Below are 22,861 nucleotides of genomic sequence, written 5' to 3' on the forward strand. Positions count from 1 at the left end.
GTCCCAGAGGTGATGGTGCGTTGACAACTCGCCTGCCAAATCCACTGACCACACTGCAGACCAGAAAGAACCTGATATACGTTAAACTGGGTGATGCACATGTTTTTTCTCTAGTGGATACTGGGGCTCAGATAACAGTGTTGAATTTGGAGCTTCGTCGCCCTCTTAAGAAGCTTCTAACTCCACCTGCAGTACCGTTACTTCGTGTCACCGATAGCGGAACGTTTCCCGCGCTAGGGATGTGCTCCGCTCGAATAACTGCTGCTGACCGATCCACAAGCGTACTACTCGCCATGCTCGACAAGTTCTCCCACGAACTCATCCTCAGTATGGATGTCCTCCATGCCCATTCTGCTTTAATGAGTGTGGAACCGTCTTTCTTTAGCTACCTACCTACCGTGCTATCATGACGCTCCTTCTGCACGCCAAGCGCTCTCGTGCTCAGTGGATTACGTTCGCGTACCTCCTCAAGCCGTTATGTATGTGAACTTACGGTCTTTTTCTCCCATTGCCGACGGCGATTACATCTTGACACCAATCGTTGACGTCTTATTCGCCAAAAACGTCGCCCTTCCTCTCACTCTTATTAGAGTTACGGACAATCGAACATCTCCACCCATATTGGACTTTCGCTAGTGCATGCAACTTATCCCAAGCGGCATGACTCTAGCCCACTCTCTCCTATCTATGAGTGCGTCGTTTTTGCATTAATCATTGACGCGTCTTTGTCCTCGGCCTCTCCCCCTTCCTCGCACAATTTCTTCGACGGTGATATTGACAAGGTGATAGCGTACTCCTTCCTGCCCAGGCAGCCTATATGTGGCGCACATTGTACTCCTACCACGACATCTTTCATTTTTATGACAATCCTTTGGGACATACATCTGTGGTAACTCATAAGGCCAATATTGGGAACGCCTGCCCAATCAGACGACGTCTTTATCGCGTGTCCTATGCCGAGCGAGAAGCCATACAGTGTGAAGTCGACAAGATGCTCACTAAAGACGACAGTGAACCTTCATGCAGTTCAAGGGCATCACCAGTCGTCCAAGTCAGGAAGATAGAGGGCAGCTGGCGCTCCTTCATAGACTACTACCGTATAAAGTAACGCACAAGGTCGTCTACCCTGTGCCGCGAGCGCGACTGTTTACACGGCTCTGCCTACTTTCCTTCTATCAACCTGAGGTCAAGATACAGACCTCAGGATCCGTCGATCATCAAGGTCGTGAAGAGACCGCATTTCTAACGCCCGGTGGGCTTTACGAGTTCAAGGTAATGCCTTTTGGACATCGTAATGCCCCAACCGCATTTGAATGGATGATGGACTCCCTCCTTCTTGGATACAAATGGTCAACATGCCTCTGTTACCTTGACGATGTAATAGTCTTCTCGCCGACCTTTAAAAGCCATCTTAGCCGCTCGTCGGCAGTTCTTGAAGTTTTCCGGCAAGCAGGCCTTCAGCTCAGTTCTGCCAAATGCCGTCTTTGCCGCTTCAATGTCATTGTGCTTGGCAACCTTGCTAGCGTTGAAGGCCTGCAACCTGACCCAGAAAAAAACGCTTTGTCAAGCACTTCCCTATGCTACTTTCCACTATAAGGCTGTTTCACCTGGCGCCATTTTTAATCAGCCACACAGCGAATTCCGTCGCTCAGCGACCGCCGCGACGTCGTGGGCTCAGCTCGACTGGATTCCAACAAGTTGGTTGCGCCGTCGCTGAGTCGCAGCGATCGGCTCGATGTGGGCGTGGCAATGTGTGACGAAAAAAAGCGCCTTCAAAATAGGCGCTTTCCTGTTTTTCCGCGCGTTGGTAGCCCTGTGGAGCAATGTCGCGTGCAAGTTTTAGCTATGTTTTAATAGTCAGTGCCCGCCAGCGTTTGGTACTTAGGAGCTTCATAAACATTTTCCTACCGTTTAAAAGGAGAAGCCGCATGCTATGCAGGTCGGGAGAAGGAAGCCGCTTCAACATGAGGCACGTACCCACGTCATCGCCACCATCGTCAACCTGTTCATCACTACAAATTGCGCCAGGTACTTGTACATGCACATTCAATAGTAGCTTAATTGTTCTTCGACAAAAGCAAATACTCATCCAGGAAAAAAAGTTGTGGCTGCCCTAGTAACAACGATACTAGAGTGTAATTAACGAAACCACTCCACCGAAGCCGCTCAAACCGCACGCTCATACTTGCGATTTATGCAGCGCCTCACTCACCTTATCTGCAAGCCGTCGTGAAGTCTAAACGCTTTTAAACGTTAAAAAAATGATGTACCTATTCTATTACCAAAAATAACAGGAAAACTCGAATATTTGACTAGTTTCCGAGTTGTTCTTATTTAACGATGTAGGCATACATATTTCGTGCGCAGGAGGCAGCCTTGCGCATCGCTGCGACAGAAATCGCGCTGCCGCAAACGCATGTGAAAGCCGTCAGCAAAGCTCGATCTGCGACGTGCGCGGCAGAACGGTGTTTTTCGCCCCAATCACGCCATGTGAAACAGCCTAAAAACGTACGGAGCATTCTCGGCTTGTGCTCCTATTTTTAACGTCTTGTCAAGGACTTCGCCGACATTGCCCGTCCTTTTACGCAACTCTTGAAGAAGGAAACGCAATTTTCTTGGGGTCCTCAACAGGCCACTGCGTTTCACACGCTACCGACTTTACTTACGTCACCAGCCATCTTGGCCTATTTTTATTCAAGATTTTGCGGCAATTGCTAGACCCCTCACTAATCTTTCGAAGAAAGGCGTACAGGTCTCGTGAGGTACTGCAGAAGCCGCCGCCTTCTCTCGTCTCGTTACTTTTCTCTCCCCACCACCCATTTTCGCCCACTTCGACCCTGATGCCTCTGCAGAATTGCGTACAGATGCCAGCGGTCATGGCGTAGGTGCCGGCTTAGCCCAGCGCCAAGTGGCCAGGATCGCATTTTTACTGACACCATCGGAGCACAGCTATTCCATTACGGAACGAGAATGCCTTGCTGTAGGCTGGGCGGTTGCGAAGTTCTGTCCTTACCTTTATGGTCGCCCTTTTTCCGTAGTCACTGACCATCATGCTCTCTGCTGGCTCTCTTCGCTAAAAGATCCTACAGGCCGGCTTGGTCGATGGGCTTTGAGGCTGCAAGAATTTTCGTATTCCGTGGTGTACAAGTCTGGGCGCCTGCACCAACACGCTGACAGCTTGTCACGTTACCCTGTTGACGACTCTGACTCCTCTAATACTGCCAGTGCTTCTTGCGTATTCTCTGTATCACAGCTGATTCATTTCGCCGACGAGCAACGCCGTGACGCCTACATCAGAGCATTCATCGACCGTTTTGAGCACTCTCCGGCCGATGCTACTCTACGCCTCTTCGTCCTCCGTGACGGTACTCTGTACCGTCGTAACATTCATCCGGAGGGCTCTCAGTTCCTACTTGTAATACCTAAACACCTCAGCTCCACCGTTATGGAAGCGCTCCACGACGCACCAACGGCAGGACATCTCGGCGTGCCTCGAAACTATGACCGCGTACGTCACCGTTTTTTCTTGCCGGGTCTTGCCCATTGAGTACGACGTTACGTCGCCGCTTATAAAGTTTGCCAACGACGCAAGAAGCCTACCCAGCTCCCCGCTCGTTGCCTGCAATAGCTCGACATTCCTGCCGAGCCCTTTCATTGGGTCGGCTTAGACCTTCTCGGAATCTACCTCAAGAAACAAGTGGGTTCCAGTCGCGGTGGACTACGCGACCAGCTACGCCATAACCCGTACTCTTCCGACCAGTTGCGCAACTCATGTTGCGGACTTCCTCCTACATGATATTATTTTGATGCATGGTGCTCCGCGTCAAATGCTAACACACCATGGCCGTACATTTCTGGCCAAAGTCATCGACGACATCATGCGTGCCTGCTCAATACGGCGTAAATTTACCACCTCCTACCATCCCCAAAGGAACGGCCTCACTGAGCGCATGAACCGCACCCTTAAGACATGCTATCCAAATACGTTTCCGATGACCACCCTGACTGGGACCTGGCTCTACCTTACATTACCTTTGCATACAACGCTTCCCGTCTCGATATTGCTGACTTTATCCCGTTTTTTACCTCTTTTATGGCCGCGAACCAACGCTATCACTGGACACTGTGCTTCCGTCCGCCACAGCTTTAACTAGCGATTATGCCCGTGATGCAATCGTCCACGCTGACCACGCTCGCCAACTTGCGCGCGCTCGTCTAGTAGTGTCTGAAGACAAGCAGAAGCAACGCTACGGCCTCCGTCACCGTGATTTTCATTTTGTGCCCGGCAGTCTCGCGTTGCTTTGGTCACTTTCGCGTAAAGTTGGCTTATGTGAAAAACTCATTTCTTGTTACACAGGTCCACATGGCGTGCTCCGCAAAGTCTATGAAATCGTTCTAGCCACGCCCACTACGTCCTCCGCTGTGACAACCAGTGACATTGTCCACTTCGCCCGACTCAAGCCCTACAACTCTCCGCGTGCCTTGGATATTTACCAGCATTGTGACGGTGCCGTTGCCACCGCGGGGGGGGGGGGGGGGGAAGTAGTACTACGATATCATTGACCGATGCTCAAGAAGTGAGCCACGGCCACAAGGACGATGAAGTTGGTCGGTGCGCTTGGCGCGAGCGAGTGTCAGCCTGGCTGCCTGGCTCCAGTGTAAATCGCCTGTAAATAGCCTCTTCTGTATGTGTCTTTCCACACGCAACAATATCAAGAATTTAGACTACACCAATTTCAAGGAAAGAGCGTTTGGTTGTTTTTCATGGTTTGCATTAAAGGCATTACGAAGGAACGTTTTTTGGGAAATATGGCGTTGTAGTACTCGAGATGAAACATAGAGTAGAGAAATATGGTCGTCTAAACAATGTGATATTGGAAAGCAGAAAGAAACAGCGAAACACAAGAGCAGGAGCCAGACGTAAAAGGGTGCTAGCCATAGACCATGATTATAAACATTAACCAATCGAGGCAGAAAATTTTCTGCATTTTTTTTAGTGGACCCTAGGTAAAGTAACTAATGCAGAAATGACGTGCGGCAAACACGGAACGTTGCTTCTTTAATTTATGGTTGGTAAAATTTTATATCATCAAGAAGCTTCGGACAATATATATAATTATGGAGGGCCGTACACTGGAACTGAAAGTGTAGTTTTACACATTTTGATTATTTAATTGTGAGTTTAGGTATATTTTAGAGGGCTGGCTAACGGTTACCGGAACGGTGTTTGAAAATATTTATTCTGGAAGCATACACTTAAGCGGATATATAAGTGGAAAACACACAGTAGAATAAAATTTCAGAAAGCTAAGAGGGGAGTGGAGGTGATCAGAAATACGACAAACAATAGCAAGAGCGCGAAGGGCACCCTGTTCCGAATATTTCACGTGTGAAGAGAAGCTTAGCGTTTTGTCGAATTACACACCAAGGCATTTCATCTCATCAACCCTGAGCAGTGGAGCACGACGAAAGGTTTAGGAAAATGTCACATGGGGTTTTCGCTTATAACAACACTATATTTTTGGAAGCACTTACTAGGAGCTTACTGTCTCTGTACCAGTTTGAAAGCAAAGACAAAGAAAGCATTTCTCGAGGTCAATGCAGTCAACACTTTTGATAGCGTTAACCAGCTTTAAGTGGTCAGCCCACAAATGGAATGAAGAGTGCTGAATTGCTCACGTAGTCATTTACGAACAGTAGGAATAGATGACGGCCATGAAAGGATCATGGAGGAACCTTGCTTCTCATCTCTTAGCTAAGAGGTCTCTCGATTAATGCCAATGAAGCACTACCTATTGCTTAGGCAACCCGATACTAGGGCAGGTATGGAATAAGGTGTGTCCATTTGCATAAGGTTTCTAATGAACAGCTCATCGGAATCTACATCAAATGCTCTACATAGGTCAAAATAAGCAGCGTTCAACTTGCTCCTACTATGTATCACAATGGAAGCATCGGTGATAATGCTTGCAAGTTTGTACTTGTGAAACGTCCTGGCACAAAGCGGTGCTGTTGATGTAGAAAATGCGCTTAGCATGAATATAAAGCGTGGAATGAAATCGAATATCGAGCATTTTTCAGGCAGCGTGCAGGATAGCTATAGGATGGTCGTTACTAAAGCACTTACAGCACCCGATTTGCGTACGCGCACTACCCATGGGACCTTCGGAGATTCAAGAAACGTACGATGATTTAGGGAGCTGTTATATATGCTTGTGAGAAAAGAGACAATTATGCTTCCATGCATCTTATAGAGTGCGCAAGGATGCCGTCAGCGCCAGAAGAATGGCATGGTTTGAGGTGCTTCATATATTTTAAAGGAATGTCTTTATCGGCTCATAGCGTACCCATAGTGCCGCATTGTTAAGGAAGGTTACTTTTGGTTGAAGTGTCTTGAAAACTAAATGCATAATAGAAATGTTCTGCACGGGCATCAGCAGTGTTGCAGGCAACACCGACATATCGTTCAAGGAACACATGTTCAGCGTTCTTTTTACAACAGCCAAGAGCGCACGCACCTCGATAAATATTGTGAATTACGTGTCCTGATGGCTTCGATACGTTCACTGAGGTCACACTGACCAATGTTATATGAAATTATTTAATGGATTTCAATCTATCAAACATTGTTTACTTACCATGCCCAGAAACAACCCCATTAGTTTAGGGGGGGGGGGGTACACTCATATTAAAAGACAATAACAACGAAAATCTGCCTGCGAATAAATGTTGAAAAAAACAAACAGAATGAATGAAACGCACCATTGTGCAGAGTAGTTACCAGGCGCCAGCAAATACTGTAGAAAAAGAGGAGAAAGGTAGTTTAACAACGTGTGAACTATGACACATCGTAAAGCACAATGCAATAATAATCGATCAATCCATAAATAAATAAATAATAACTCATCCATTCATTCATATAGCGTACCTAGTAACAAACCTTAGGACTGAATGCTGACACGCGCATGAAAAACAAAACTAAAATCGGCTACAGGGAAATAAATGTACAGAAAACAATGAGCACAATTTTAAAAGAAAAACAGTGTACACATAAAAAGTGAAAGGCCAATAAAATGGTAAAAGGAGGAGCAGGTCAGTGAAACTGGGAAACTGCGAGATGTGTGAAACTATTCCACCAGAACGCAAAGCTCGGAAAAGAACAATGGGACCGCCTTATGAAAAAAGTCCGAGATTTGGAAATTAGGTGTATCCGCCGTGGTTGCTCAGTGGCCGTGGTATTGGGCATCTAAGCATGACGTCGCAGAATGGGATCCCGGCCACAGTGGCCGCATTTTCTATGTGGGCGAAATGCGAAAACAACCGTGTAACTTAGGTTTACGTGCACGTTAAAGAACCCCAAGTGGTCCAAATTTTCTGACTCCACCACTACGGCGTTCTTCCTAATGAGACCGTAGTTTTGGCACGTTAAACCACGTAATTTTATTTGTTTTTAACCTAGGCCTACGTATAGCTCCGTATATTGTGGATGGTTGAGTGTTGGTCATGACAGGCAAGAAGATGCAAACATGTATATTCGCCGTTGAGCTTGCGCGGTAATGGAAACATGATATAACTCACGACTTTCACATTGGTGAGGGTACCGTGAAGGAAATTGTGAGGAAACAAAGTCAGTGCGATCACGTCGTCATCGTTGTAAGGGCGAAGGCAATACCCCAACGTGATTGAACAAGGTCGAGTGCCTGTGTTAAGAAAGTGGGAATGGCATATGCTTAGATATGTTTTCTGGACCCAATCTATAATGTGCCTGTCCGATCTTCAATTGATAATCCAGACGGTTGATGCGTATTCGGGCTGAGGAAAACGGGCAGTTGTGTACAACTTTAGGAACGGTGTAGGTGAATTTAACTACATCTGTAGTCTGCAAGTAGACCCAAGCAAGGGCATATGACATTGTAACGCCGTGTAGAGGTATCACAAAAGTGTAAATTATTTTTATCCGGTTTATCTCGTTTTCAGAAGTAAATTAGAGCACAATGAAAAACCATATGTGTAAGCGCTGCAATAACATGTTGAAAAAGAGGGGCACGGTAATTGCTGAATTTGGAGGAGTGTAATCGATGCTTGTGACTTCGACCATGTAAATCACAATGTCGCATGTTTTATGTAGGTGTGTACGTCATCTACGTTCAATTGAATCATTTATTCGCAAATATTAGCTGTGGTCAAGCGCATACATCAGTGGCCCTTATTGCATGCTCTCATTAGAAAAGGCCGCTCGCGAGGGCGCACCTTTTCAACAGTGTTGACTCAAACTCTCTTGCATTTCAGCCTACGCCTTCGTCAATGAATGGGCCCGTTACCGGTATGGTGTGTTTTATGAGTATGGGCGCTTGGGACACAAGACGTACCCAATGTCCTACTGCCCGTGTTGCAATAAGGTGAGTCCCAGCATTTGATTCTTTGTTGTAGCGCAATGCATCGCTTATATATTAGGTCGCATATTATGTACAAAAATGAGATGGCCTGCCCAAATATTCGTTACCTTTGTATAAAAGCGTGTACTGGCGCCATATCGATTCACTGACTCCCAATGAAATTCCCTCTGACAATTGACTTAGATTTATTCTTCATCGCAACGCAAACCTTCCAGGTCAATTTCATGCATACTGATCCAGGGCCTCCAATGCTGGACTTTTCTTCGTGAAGCCCACAGAAAGTGGCGCAGCTAACTGACTCATTGCAACCGCCACTAAACTGTCGCGCATGGCTTTATGAGGCTTGAAACAGCACCGCATATTATGCAGTGTAAACAATGCCTAAAAAGACAGAGCACGGGTCAAGCGCTGACTGCCAAGACCTTTATAGAAGGCCTCACAAATATATGCCACTCGCAGCGGGGTGAAAAACAGAAAGGAAGAAAGGGAAGGCGATTCACCACAAATAAAGTCTTGCTGGGCATGAGCCACAAGCGTAAAGCTACACAAATTTTAAATACCAAATGCTACACAAACGAAACAGATTAACTTTTATGGAATTTGAGTTCCTTATCGCGAAGAGATGAAGAAGGGGACGCTTACGCAAGTGGCTCCTGACTGAGTTATTAAAAAGGCCCCAAAGATTTCCGTGACACTCTTATCGCTGTACTTTCTGAGCACACGTGCGTGTTCTAGGCGGGGGGAACAGCCAGACTAGATTACTACGTAGATTGCTAGATAGCAAGATTACTAGGTAGCTAGATTACTACCAGTCTTGATCTTGACATTGCAAGCTGTGATATCATTTCGAAGCTCGACCATAGTTCTCTGTGAAGCATGCGCAAAGTGGCACGCTTTTACTCCAGCTCGGAAGTCGTTTGCAGAACGTGGAAGCTGCAGGATGCCTTATCCAATGTGAAGACCAAATGCCGCTGGAGAACTCTTTATCAACGCCGTGTCCTTTATTCAGCGGCTGCGGATTTTGTGCTATGAAGTGCATGAGCAAATGTGATATCGCTGTAACGTATCACACGCCAAGTTAAAATTGAACTCTCTGATACTGTCATTATTCAGACAGTTAATCCTGGAACTATATTCATTTGCGCGAGACCATTGCACATCTGTATACCCATCGCATGTTCGGAAGTGCTGCAAACGACATGTGAAATGAAGTAGAGTTTTCTTGTCGCACGTTTGTCGAGCTGGAAAACGGTCTTCTCATATTCCATTACTTCAGTGAGAAATCCGTGGCGCATTGATTGGAGGAAATGGCACGCTATCCTAAATCTCGTCAGGTCTAATGTCACGTGAACCCAAGGGCTTTTTTTCTGCTAAGCGCCATTATCGATCATTGGTCACGCTAACGTGTCTGCGATTTTTATTGTGCTACCACTTTATGCCTTCTTTTGCTCCCAGGAAGTGGTACGTTGGAACTCGTGCTCGGATAGGATTGAGCATCAGATTCTAAATGAAGATATGTGCGAATTTCACGACCACTGTTATGCCACTGAAGATTGCGTCGTCGTGGCAACTCAACCAGAAGATGACCCCGTTAAATCATCGATCATGTACCTGCCACGTCTGGAGAATGTAAGTTTTCTGTAGTTACTTCTATCAGCTATATAGTTTTAATAACAACCCTAATAATGATCGACGGAACGTTTGATAGAGCATGCTGTTTGCCTCCTGGGAGATAAACAGAAGACGGCTTCTATCATTTTCGCGTTTTTTTCATTTTGCTTTTTGAGAAGTTCGCATACAGGCAGAACGCTTGAAATGTGTAAAAACAACTTATAACATGTGTTTAAGACAATTATTCCTACCGCACAAAATGCCTAATACGTTAAGTGTTTGCGCATCGTCTCGTGTGTAAGTGCGAAGGCCCGGTCCCGCTGCACTTTTGTCTGCGCGGCGCAATGTAGGAGCCCATAATACCAGCCGCTGCCAATATGCTCTCTCGTAAGCGCACTGCGTCACTGATGATAAGAACTCACCGAGGATTAGGAAACACCGTAATGTGAAATGTGAGCATTGCTATATACGTGTTTTTATTTCCGAACATAATGGCTGGTGCGGATAATGTCTCGTGCGTCACTGCAAACGGAACGAAGTGTGGAGCCACTGCTTCGCTAATATGGAGAAATCAGGTGAATCAGCGTGTGGATAACGCGTGGGCGCAATCCATAGCGGCGGCCGCAGAGAGATTCCAGGTGGCGTGCGCTACTCTGGCGTCATCTCGTAGAAATGGTCACCGCAGTGCGCGACCTGCACGGCACCTTTGAAGGTTTCACCATACTCTCTTCCTCCCCTTACTGACGTATGATTCTACTGCCCCCTCCTCCTTCGCTTTCGTCCTCGCGCTCTCTTGGCTCTCTCCGCTTTTTTCATCCACCATTGCGCTCCGCGTTCGTATTCCATCTGCTGCGTTCATTCGCTCGGTTACGCCGGGAACGTCGACACTAGACGCAGGAACGGGCGCCGAAGAACTGCGCTCAAAAAAAATTAGGTGGGAACTCTCTTAACGGAACTGTGCATTATATGCGGAGCATTATATGGCATTCGGTGCAGTGCGGAATGTGTTCTTTAGTGCTAAGATGCGTGTGACAGTTATGCTGATGTAGTATACGGTATTTATATATGCGTGACCCATATATGCTCAAGATTACGTGCAGTTTCAGGTACATTATGCAATATCAGATATTACATGCCACTCTCCGTTCGTAAAATTGTTTTGCAAGCATTGGTTTACGGTATGCTTCGCTATTGGATTACGGTGTGCGGTCACTGCGCGATTCGATGGAAAAATAGAGTCAGCTCTATCCTTCGATCTATTCTGAAAATTATTGGTTATGATTTAGGTTTAACCACCGGCATCGACCTTTTCAAAGCCTTAAGGTTGCCAGATTTTAACGCCCTTCTAACGGAAACGGCCATCCTGAGGCATTTCTGGTCGCACAAATACAAGGTCGAATATGTTCCTGCTCGTTGTCTCCGGCCGAAAGAGCGTTTTCGGGTGCCTCGCTGATCTACCAAGTACGGTCAGCGCACTCGTAATTACTTTATCCCTTCCTCTCTCAATAAGCTACCAGCAAGTGCCTTTCGCGCGAAATCCAAATATAAATTAAAACAAATTCTTCGTCGCATTAACCTCTAATCCGTTACACGGTCGGTTCTTTCATGTGTATTGAAACCCTACATAACTTTATGGTACTGGAGCAAACACATCAATTTATTTATTTCATTATACACCTACTGATGTGTGTGAATAGAGCGTGCAAAGAGTACTTTTGTTTTCTTTCATTGCCCTGCTCTCTCCTGAACTCATATGTATATTCCTGTCTCTTTTTTTGGTTCCTATTTCGATTGTTGTTTGTTGGCTGTTGTCAATAGATAATTGATAGTGTTTAAGTGATATACAAACGACTGATGTATGTTTTCTTGCTCTGTATAAAGAATGCTGGGTTATGTTACTTTTCGGCGCAGGATGCGTAGTTTGTTTGCATTTTTGCCTCCTCATTGCTGTTTGTGTTTCTCTTCTGTGTCCGTGCCTGTTAAAAATGTTTCTGCATATCTTGTGTTATCCCTGACATTACATTGTGTTAAACGCTGTATGTCGGCTGTGCCCCTCAAGCCCAATGCTCCTTTGGTAGGCCATTTATGTATTAGTGCTGGCGGAATTCCTGTGTCAAAAAGTATTATTATTATTATTATTATTATTATTATTATTATTATTACTACTACTATTATTGTCGCCATGGCTCCCAGTGAAGAGCCGCATCAGCAACGGTTGTGGGTCGTGACATTGCTCCAATCGTCACGGTTACCCACAGTCGCAACGCTGTTGTGGCCTGAAGGGGCACTACCTTTGGATGGATCAAGATCTATGAATGTGTCAGTGCTATTAACAGGTGGGACCCAACAATTATGTTCGCCAATGTTATCTTTTATTTCAGCGGCACCCTATGCGTGTGGCTCCGAACTTATGAATACGATATTACCAGCGGGAACATTTGGAATGAAAAGCTGCACGAACTGTTCACCGACACCGTTGAGTGCAAGGCTGCCGCGAAAGAGGCTCTTGTGACTCGCGTTCAGACATTTACAGAGGCGTACTTTCCACGCAGCCAAGACAGATTGGCTTTTTACCGCAAAGCTGACGACGCGATGTTTCAAGCAGATGAAGTGCGTAATACAAAAGAGAATCGCGGATGACACTTTCCATTTGCGTGTATTTGGCAACGTTTCCACTATAGATGCCATCACAAAGGAATTCAGTCACCTTGAACAAGCTAACAGCCGTCGTATAACGCAGCACATCACACAGGTGCAGCTGCGGAGACATGTGAGTGCCGATCGCATCAGCGCATTACCTGTGACGATGTAAGCAGCATTGTTCGCTGCGACCTGGAGGCCGTCTGTTCGCTAACCTTCACCGCGACTTCTCCAGACGGCCAGCAACCACGCTGCCTATGATTCAGGCCGTTGTCGTCAATTCGACGACATGGGTCTCAACTGCGTGTGTTCGTCAACTAAATCCAGCGTTTCTCAGTTCTCTTGTGGCCCTCTTTGTCTCGGCCAGTCCTTTTCTGCCAGATATCGCAGCCCGTCCGAATGTGTACCCCGATGAAAAGTCTATATGCTACCACTGCAGTCGCATTGGCCATGTCGCTCATCACTGCCGCAGCCGATGGCCTCCACCAACTCGGATTATGTCGGTACTGATTCCCACACCTTTGAACGATGCTTGTGTCTGTGTTTTATGAATGTGTTTACGTCATGCATATTCAAATAAATGATTTAGCTGCAAAATGCACATGTAGCCATGCGCAAACCTCAGTAACGCTCATTGCATACTCTTATTAGAAAAGGCCCCTCGCAAAGCCGCATCTTTTCAACAATGCTGACTCAAACATTTTTGCATTTCAGCCTACGTCTTCACGAATGAATAGGCTCATCCGCTACGGTGTGTTTTATGAAGGGCGCTTGGGACACAAGACGTACCCATTGTCCTACTGCCTGTGTTGCAATAAGGTGGCATCCCACCATTTGATTTGAAATTTCATTCACGGCGGTTGGCATAGTTCCCTATGCCATCCGCCATGAACCCATTGCCGGTGGTGCCCCAGCTCTGACCCTTCGCTAGGGTTGCTCACTATCACCTCGTCGCCTTCAGTCTCGTTTGCCCGCACCCGTGGCTAACTTCGCTGCCTATCGCCCCCCCCCCCCCCCCCCCAGCCGGAAAACTAAGCACTGCAGCTTCAGAAGTTGAAGCTGCGTTGCCGACCCTGCCCTCGAATTCTCTGCTCACATTACCTACGAATCAAAGCCTTCTTGATGCCGGCGTTGACGGCTATCCTGTGACTGCATTTATCGATACAGGAGCCCATATTTCTATGATAAGTGCTACCTTCCGACGACGACTTAGAACGCTCCTCACCTCAGCGTCGGCAAGAGTTGTCCCCGTTGCCGATGGCCATACTGCCCCTATTTCTTGTAGGCACATGTTACGTATCAACATCACGGGCACCTACACTCCTGCCCTCTTCACGGTGATTGCCCATTGCCCCACGACCTATTTCTCGGACTCGATTTTCTCTACGCGCATTCCAACACCTCAAGATGGTGGCGGTCAACCGAAGACCAGACCGGCGATTATCCCCTATATTCATAGGGTCTCCCACAACCTAAAGAATGTAGCCAATCGCTACGGTGTACCGGTGGTATTTTCTGCCCCGCGCAAGTTGGCCTCTTTGTGCCCCCGGATTGTCTCCGGCGAGGAATGCTTGCGAGACTTAACCAAACGTCACGCCACCCAGTTTGTCAGGTGTTCGGTCGGGGTTGTGTATCAAATTCCCCTGACATGTGGAAAAGTTTACATTGGCCAGACGGGCCGTTGTATAAATGAACGACTAAGGGAACACAAGCTCACTATGGTTAACGAAAAAGGGTCAAATTTGCCCTTACATTGCGGCGCATGCCCTTTGGCTACGCCTGATAAAGCATGCCAGCCTTTGCTGGCTAGAACCAAAATCTTAAGGCGCAGTCGTAACCAGGTAGCACGTGAACTCGCAGAGGCTTTTTACATTGATAAGTCAGGTGATGATTGCGTAAGCGATTCCAGTATCAATCTGTATAAGAGAAAACGTTCTTGCCATGTGTGCTTAGGCAATGATTAGGCAATAAGAATCTAGGTATATATATTTGTGTTCCTTCTGAATAAAATCCGTCGCGAGTTTGCGCCCGTCTATGTCCTTACTCGTCCGTGTCTTTTTTAGCGCAATTCCGTTCTTTAAGCATTCCACTCTTATTGACTGCTCTACCATGCAGTACCCTTCGCCTTCAGTCGCCGAGTTTCGCAGAACCTTGTAACCCACCCAGTGCCACTTGCGCCCCACCGGCTTAGCCGCCTGTCACAAATGTCGTTAGCTTGCATTCGATTCTCGTCTTACCCACCTGCTCCTGATGGGGAGTACCTCGCCCCTCTTTGTCCCGACATTCTACTGCAGTATGGCATTACCGTGCATCACGGTATTCTGGCTATTAGTGGCAACCGCGGGGTCGCATTCATTGTTTTAACTTTGAATTGGCAAACCAAATTCTGCCGCAATGTATTTGCCTTACCAACATTAATTATCTCGGCGGCCATCAAGTGGCGACTTTATCAACTGATGTTTATTCGGAGCTTAGCAGGCCCCTCACGCCAGCCACGGCCATCTATCCCATCATGCGAAAAAGGTTATGGCGGGCCCGTTCTATACGCAGGCTGAAAGCCTTGCGAAGTTTAATTGCCCTAATGAGGCATTTTCGAATTGACGATCGTGCTTTAATTATTGTGCTCAAGGTCAAGCATAGCATTCATAGTGGCGATGCCTATTGAGCGATGGCCATATCGATTTTCTGCGTCTGAACCCCGCGTAATTCAATGTGAAGTTAACAAAATGCTTGATAAAAGTCTAATTGGCCCATCTTCCAGTTCCTCGGCGTCACCTGTGGTGTAGGTTAAGAAGAAGGACGGCACCTGCTGCTTCTTTGTAGACTAGCGTCGTCTGTGTAAAATTACTAAGATTCCTCACCGCTCCTAAGTTCAGACGGCGCCCTTGATTTCCGCCACGCTTGCAGCTATTTCTCTTCTATTTATCTTCGATGTGGATACTGGCATATTGATAGAAAAAAAACGCATTCATGACGCCCGATTCCCTAACCCAATTTGAGGCGATGCCCTTTGGGTCATGCAATATTCCGGCCACCTTCGATCGTATAGGGGACACCTTGCTCTGAGGTTTTAAACGCTCCATATGTCTCTGCTACTTCGACGCCGTGATCATCTCGCCAACGTTCCTCGCTCATATTGAGCGTCTAACAACTATACTTCTTTTTTTTTCCAAAGGCGAAGCTCAACTTAACCCGTGAAAATGTCGTTTTGACCTCCATCAATTTACTGGCCTGGGGAATCTCGTCGGCGCTTCCCATGTATACAGCCTTATCACGACAAATCTCGCGGTGTCCGACATTTTCCGGTTCCGAAGACAACCACAGACTTTCGAAGTTTTGAAGGGCTAGGATTGCACTTTCGTCGTTTTTCTGGCAATTGCCAGACCCCTCAATTGTGAACAGAGGCGTACAATTCTCATGCAGTACTTCTGAAGCCGCCGCGCTCTCTCGTCTCACAAATCTTCATACCTCACCACCCATCCTTGCCCACTTCGACCCTGATGCCCCGAAAAATTACGCTTCGTTGCTAGTGGCCATGCCGTAGGTGACGTCCTACTCCAGCATCAGCAGCACCAGGATCGCGTTATTGCTTATGCAAGCCGCCTCCTATGACCGTTGGAGCGCAACTACTTCATTACGGAAGGAGAGTGACTTGCTTTTGTCATGGCAGTTTCGAAGTTCCACCTCTACCTCTGCGGTCTTCCTTTCTGCGTATTTACTGACCATAAAGCTCTCTGCTGGCTCTCATTCCTAACGGATCCTACAAGCCGGCTTGGGCAAGGCACTTCGAGGATCAAAGCATTTGCATATTCTGTGGTTTACAAGTCTGGCCGTTTACACTCAAACGCTGTCAGCTTGTTGCGTTACCTTGGTGACGAATCTGACCCCTGAAATACCGACAGTGCTGTTAGCGGTTTCTGAATATCACAATTCCTTGATATCGCCGACCAACAACGTTTTGACGGCCACCTAAAAGCACTGATCGACTGTTTTGAACGTTCTCTAGCCGATGATACTGCAGATCTTTTCGGGCTCCGCAACGGTACTCAGTACCGTCGTAATCTCCGTCCGAACGGCTCTGAGCTTCCACTTTTCATACTCCACACTACCGTTCTGGAAGAGCTTCACGACGCATCAGCGATGGGACGCGTCGGCGTATCTCGAACCTACGATCGAGCACGCCTCCGTTTTTTTGTCCAGGCCTCCCCCGTTCCGTACGACGTTCAGTCACTGCTGGCGACGTCTGCCAACGTCGCAAAAGTCATTCCAGTTCTACGCTGGTCACCTGCAGCCACTCCATATAACCGGGGAGTCCTTCGGTCGTGTTGGCTTGTATTTTCTCGGACACTATCCGGAATCTATACATCAGGGAACAAGTGGGTTGCGGTTACTGCGGACTAGCCGACCCCATGTTGAGCACTTCCTGCTACATGATATCGTTTGATGCGGTGTGCTCTGGCCCAGATGATCACATTCGCGGGTGGTGTGTTTCTCTCCGAAGCCGCTGATGACACCATGCGTGTCTGATTTATACAATATGAACTTATCAATGGCATCAGTGAGTACTTCAATTGAACCCTTACAGACATGCTATCGAAATACATTTCACTTGACCACCATGACTCGGTCATTGTTCCTCCTTACATTACCTTCGCTAGAACTGTTTCCATGTCGAAACTGATGGCCCCGTTCTATCTTTTTACAATGCCCAGAACTGACGCAGCGATTGGTACAGTGCTTCCGGCCACCACAGCTTCAGTTAGCCATTATGCCCCTAGTGTACATTTCTAGTCGGAAATGCGCAAGCGGCAAGCAAGGTGTGCGCGACGTGTCGGGACGTGTTTGTGTGTGTGTGTACACATACACACACAAATATATATATATATATATATATATATATATATATATATATATATATATCCACACGCACACACCATACACACGGTCTTTGTTAGTGGAGACGAATTTTAAGAATTGTCAAATCGCCACATTGATCTTGATTACTTGAGGAAGCAACATTGCTTACACTGAAAATGAAAATACATAACTTCTGACACAATTTTAGTATTGTACTGTTTATTAATTATTTGTGCGCGTATTGCACAAAATATTGCAAAAACATAATTATAATCAGCAGCTCTGCGAGGCCCAATCATTTGGAACGAATTTCGAACGTGCTACTTCTCAGATAAGCGCTGTAAACCTTGTGACAGCATTGCAGGCATGATATAGTTATATTTTTAATGAAATACCGAATACAATTTTCTGCATTGAAGTTCTAAAATTACTTGAACACTAATGCATTTTGTCGGCCGCTCTGGAAATGCATATCGTGAAATTGGTATTATGGTCACAATTTCTTCAATATAACAAATATTTTATTCATTGATCTGCATTCTTTTTCTGTGTATATGTACCACTCCTTTCTGTAGCGCCTACGGGCCTTCAACGTATTTAAAATAAATAAATAAATAAATAAATAAATAAGTAAGTAAATAAATAAAAAAAATATGGATGAGATTTTCGAAGTGTCCTGCAAATTGTAAGTTGCCGTTTGTGCAATGACGTATTCAGTTTGCATGTGAAGCAATCTCACTTGTCTATTATAAATGCAGTACACGAAGCGAGCGATTTCTAAAAGTGTCGGAACGAATACAAGCACATTGAAGATATGAACACTCATCTGATGCACAACAATCATTTTATGCCGAACCAAGCATGATTCGCACTTTAGAAAAGTCAACTGAAGCCGAGTTTGCTCAATTTATTACCTTTCTTTTCTAGTACTACTGAAAATTTGCTTTATACTTAATTGTCCGAAAAAAAGATAGAAACAAGACTTGAATTGTTATAAAAGTACTTGTCTGGGCTGGTTGGAAAATCTATAGCAGTTTTTCTAGCTGTAAGTCTGTTTTTTGTAAGTCGTGCCTGTTATATACTGGGAATTACTTTATTCCTCACATAGTACACATAAAGAACGTAGCCTTGTCAGAGATATGGCGACCAAACTACATCACTTGGCTCGAACACACTGTCCACGTGATTGTCCAACACCAGGGCTTGCCAGGGATGCGGCTCCACCCGTCGGCACAGTGGGGAACGTTCACATATAGTTCCGGACACTGCCACTGTGCGGCTGCACCCGTCCGCATCCGACAACCGAAACCCCAACTAATCACTGACACAACAGTGCCTAACTCAGGAACTGCTTTATTATTACTTGCTGTATTCTGATACTGTTAGGATGTTTGTCGTGCCAGGCAAATACTGATTGCTCATGAACCGGAATTTTAGCTTTGTGATTACTCTTATATTCATAGATACGTTCCTACCATGTGAGGTATGTATCTCTTACACAATTCTGAACTTCATTGCGTAGGGGCAAGAATTTTTCCTTTCTATGCCTCGCTGTTTGGACCTAACCTTTTGTAGATGTTGTACGCACGTTTTAAGCATATATTTGTTTTGTAGGTGTTCGCACCATCCGAATGATGAGAATAAAGGTTTATCACAATAAATGGTACCATTACGTAGACACTGCAGATATTGTTCGGTATCCTTGAAGAAGGCAGGGTACGTTGAGTTCAGTAATGTATTTGTGCCAAAATTAGGCAAGCAATGCTAAGAAATTATAAAATGGTCAACTTGGGCTGAAACAAAGCGTGTGCTGACCTCTTGGCACTGAGGCTTGGTGCGAGTGCGTTCTGATGATTCTGTCAATGCTGCTTATATAGGACCCACTGACAATCTATATTTGGGAATTTGTGAACTTATCGATGCATCTTAACATACAAATGCGAAGTATCATACCGGATACAGTAATTCAGGTAGTAGCTTGTATCTGTATCTCAAGTGCTTGCTGCCCGAGTAATTTCTATCGCGATACAATTGCAAGTTATCTTTGCCCAGGCCTGCTCTCCGCGCTCTCCACATTACGAGCCTGCACCAGAAAGTGTGCCAGTGTTTGAGAAGGATGGTTGTGGCTTTTCAAGCTGGCACTCACGCCACTGCAATTAACAAACCAAAGATGAATTTACTTACATGTATATCCACATATACTACGGCTTCAGAGTTTCTGGTTAACAGATCTGTTGTGTACCAGAATTACGCAGAGAATTAACAATCGCCTATCAAGGATCACGAATTAGCCACATAGACCTTTCAACATGCATTGTAAATAGCAAAGCGAAAACCCTTGCGGAAGCGTTCCACTAAACCCCTACATTGGCAATAATCAGTTTTGGTTTGTGTGCAGTTGCTTAAACCAGGCAACAAAACAAAATACACGCTTATGTTTCGATTAGCAAAAAAGCATACGAAATAAATTCATGGGCATCACTTCAAGGGCGATTTTCGTGTCATTGCTCGTGATCTCTATTCCTGAAAAGAGTTTCTTGGTTTTCAGATAAAGGATTTTTGTAACTCGGAGGACAAAAGCCACAGACACAACAAGTTTGCACCTAACATGCACAACAAGATCTGCAATGGCAAGTCCACCTGGGACGTCATCAAGCAGAACGAAGACTTCATGGGGTACGTGTGCTTCCTTCACGATGAGCAAGTCATTGACGCAGTAACGTGGAGAGCTGGGCCAGTTGGAAAAGATGTATTTTTGGGTCAGCGCGAGAAACCAAGGCAGCGCAAAAAGGAAAAAAAAACAGCGTTCGGTCTGTGTCCTTGTTTTTTTGTCTGATTCAAAGAACAAATCAGTGGCGATAAGGCAAACCTAGCTTTGGCACAATGATCTTTGGGGCCTGGTGCTGTCGCAGTGTTTATAACCCTAAATTTCTACACATATAAGTTTATTACAGGACGCTGAATTTTTTATTAATTATGGAAACATACAGAAGGGTCCTATCATTCATGAAGCTTTACTAAAAGACAGATTCGCGTGCGCAATAAAGAACAGATGTACGATGCTTGTAATCAGGTAGCCACAGTAGCTTCTACGTCCTGAACAGCTATTTGAAATAAAAACTGGACTTTTTGATGTTTATAATTGTTAAAATGATGACCAAAATCAGATCAAGGTTAACGCGGGAGGCAATATTTCCACAAGCGGACATGCCTTTACACGGCGACACATGCTTTCCTCGCCACAGTATATATAAGTAGGGTAGGGTTCTTCTGACGGGGAGAGGGGTAACGCGGGTGACTGCCGCAACGAGCAAAGGTGTGTTAACTAACTATGGTGGTGTAGAATTGAGAAGAAATGAGTGTTCTCTACAAGGTCGGTGGCACGGCCGTCTGGCAGCAGGCGGGTCAATGGCGTGCACAGCATCCTTCTATCACCGGCTTCGCTGGTGGTCGTGGGCTATGGTGTCTCTGAAAGATATAACATAGGCAGAGGCAGAAACCGGTGCTCATGAAAAAGAAAGTACATAGCAAATAACCGAAATACAATAAAGAAATAAAAAGCTAGTAAAAGGAAAATAGAGCGGTCTTGCCTATCGCTTAAAATTTAGCATAGCGAACAGATTCTAAAGCTCCCTTCCAAACGTTTATGCGTGCTGGTTGCCATGTCGTGAACCTACGAATAAGGTATTGTGAATAACATGAGTCTCTGTATTTTCTTTCTCGTTCACAACAGAAATTTGTCCGTAAGATTCAAAGTTTAAGTTCATCACAGTTATGACCTGGTTGGTTGAAATGTTTGACGACGGCTCTAGGAAGCTCTTTAGCTGTATCTAGGCGATGTGCGTTTAATCTGACCTTCATTGATTGTCCCGTTTTACCGATATATTGTTTATTAGGGAAGGAACATTCAAGTATGTAAACTACATCCGATCGTGTACAAGTAAAGGTAGATTTGACTTCGTGGGTTTAACGATTTGCGGTGCTTTTAACTTCTATGTAACATTGAAGGTGCCTACAAGTTTTGCACAAGGAGTTATAGCATGCTTTCAATACGGGGGAATGAGATTTGCTGATATTTGCGTGCAGTAACATGTGTTTATGTTTCTATTGCGGCGATAGGTAAGCCGATAGGTTATCGGGGAACGCCTTTCTGCAACGCTCGTTACATTACAGCATTGGTGGCGTTTTCTCAGGATGTTGTTCATCTTTGGGAGAGCATTAGAATATTTTGTTCTCAACTTTGCTGAATTGTCAGATATTGGTGTAGGCTATTTCTTAGCTGATTCCGACTACCTGTCCAATCTTGGCGCAACATCAGAAACTCCATCGAGAGCAATTTGAGGATAGTTTGATTCTGCTAGCTTTCGTTAAGGTCATTTAGGTTGTGGATATAATCGCTATCTTCGCTGCAGATTCTTCTTGTTCGTTTTGCTTGCTCGACAAAAATTCCTTCCTTGCAGTGTCGCAGGTGATGACTGTAGTTGTCAAAATATTGCTGGCTATCTGTACGCTTCCGGGAAAGGGTCTTTCTCAGTTTTCCGTTTTCTGTGTAGACCGTCGTGTGGAGGAAGTTGATTTGACTGTGAGAGTGGGCGAGCAGTAAATTCAATACTTGCGTGAAAGAGAGTCAAATGGCTAATTAAGTCAGTTACGCGCTTGTGCTTTGTTTCTATATTATAAATATATCGTCAGTGTAACAAAAATAGGCTTGGCGTTATAAAAGGCAGGATTTCAGCAGGTCTGCTTTAAGCTGCCCCATGAGAATGTTTGCATATGCGGGAGCGAATGGTGTTCCCATGTTAGTGCCGAAAGTTTGCAGGTAGTGAATAGAATCAAATCTAAAGTAGTTGAGCTTGAGAACTAAACTAAGGAGCAACAGGTAAACTTCAGGAGCGGGCGCTTGGGGATTGACTGCGAGGTATTTCGATACAGCTTTCATTCTTTCCCTCATGGGTATGTTAGTGTAAAGGGCAGAAACATCCAAAGGGACTAGACTAGCGTGGTTTCCGTTAGTGTTGATGTCGTGGGTAATTCAAAGGAAGTGCGGCGTGTCTTGAAAGAAAGACAGCAGGGTGGTGGGGATGTTTGACAGAGGTTGATTTCAGACTTTACATTGTCTCTCGGTAGGAGCATTTTTATTAGACAATAGGCCGACCTGGTATTCCTGCCGTAATTGTTTGTTCGGCAGGAACATTAACTATTTGAGGAAGAAGCTGAAAGCGGCCTGCTTCTTTGTTCTTCTGCGTCATGAAGCAATATACACGGGTTGAATCTCATAACTATTCGGAAGGGAACCAGTTCACTTCGCCTAATCTGATAGGTTAAATTGATTACGGGGTTTTATATGTCAAAACCAC

At 45.6% G+C, this 22,861-nt stretch overlaps 1 protein-coding gene across 1 annotated transcript in view; it reads left to right on the forward strand.

Annotated features, from left to right (window-relative positions):
• LOC135907508 (calcium-activated chloride channel regulator 1-like) overlaps nucleotides 1-22,861 on the forward strand; it is a 177,139-nt gene that overhangs the window by 28,496 nt on the left and 125,782 nt on the right. Inside the window, exons 4-6 of the mRNA XM_070520903.1 lie at nucleotides 8,290-8,399; nucleotides 9,852-10,025; nucleotides 20,053-20,180. Coding sequence (XP_070377004.1) covers nucleotides 8,290-8,399; nucleotides 9,852-10,025; nucleotides 20,053-20,180 — 412 coding nt within the window. The remainder of the gene's footprint in view (nucleotides 1-8,289; nucleotides 8,400-9,851; nucleotides 10,026-20,052; nucleotides 20,181-22,861) is intronic.

This window comes from Dermacentor albipictus, chromosome 6, assembly GCF_038994185.2.
Source record: "Dermacentor albipictus isolate Rhodes 1998 colony chromosome 6, USDA_Dalb.pri_finalv2, whole genome shotgun sequence".
NCBI classification, from domain to species: Eukaryota; Metazoa; Arthropoda; class Arachnida; order Ixodida; family Ixodidae; genus Dermacentor; species Dermacentor albipictus.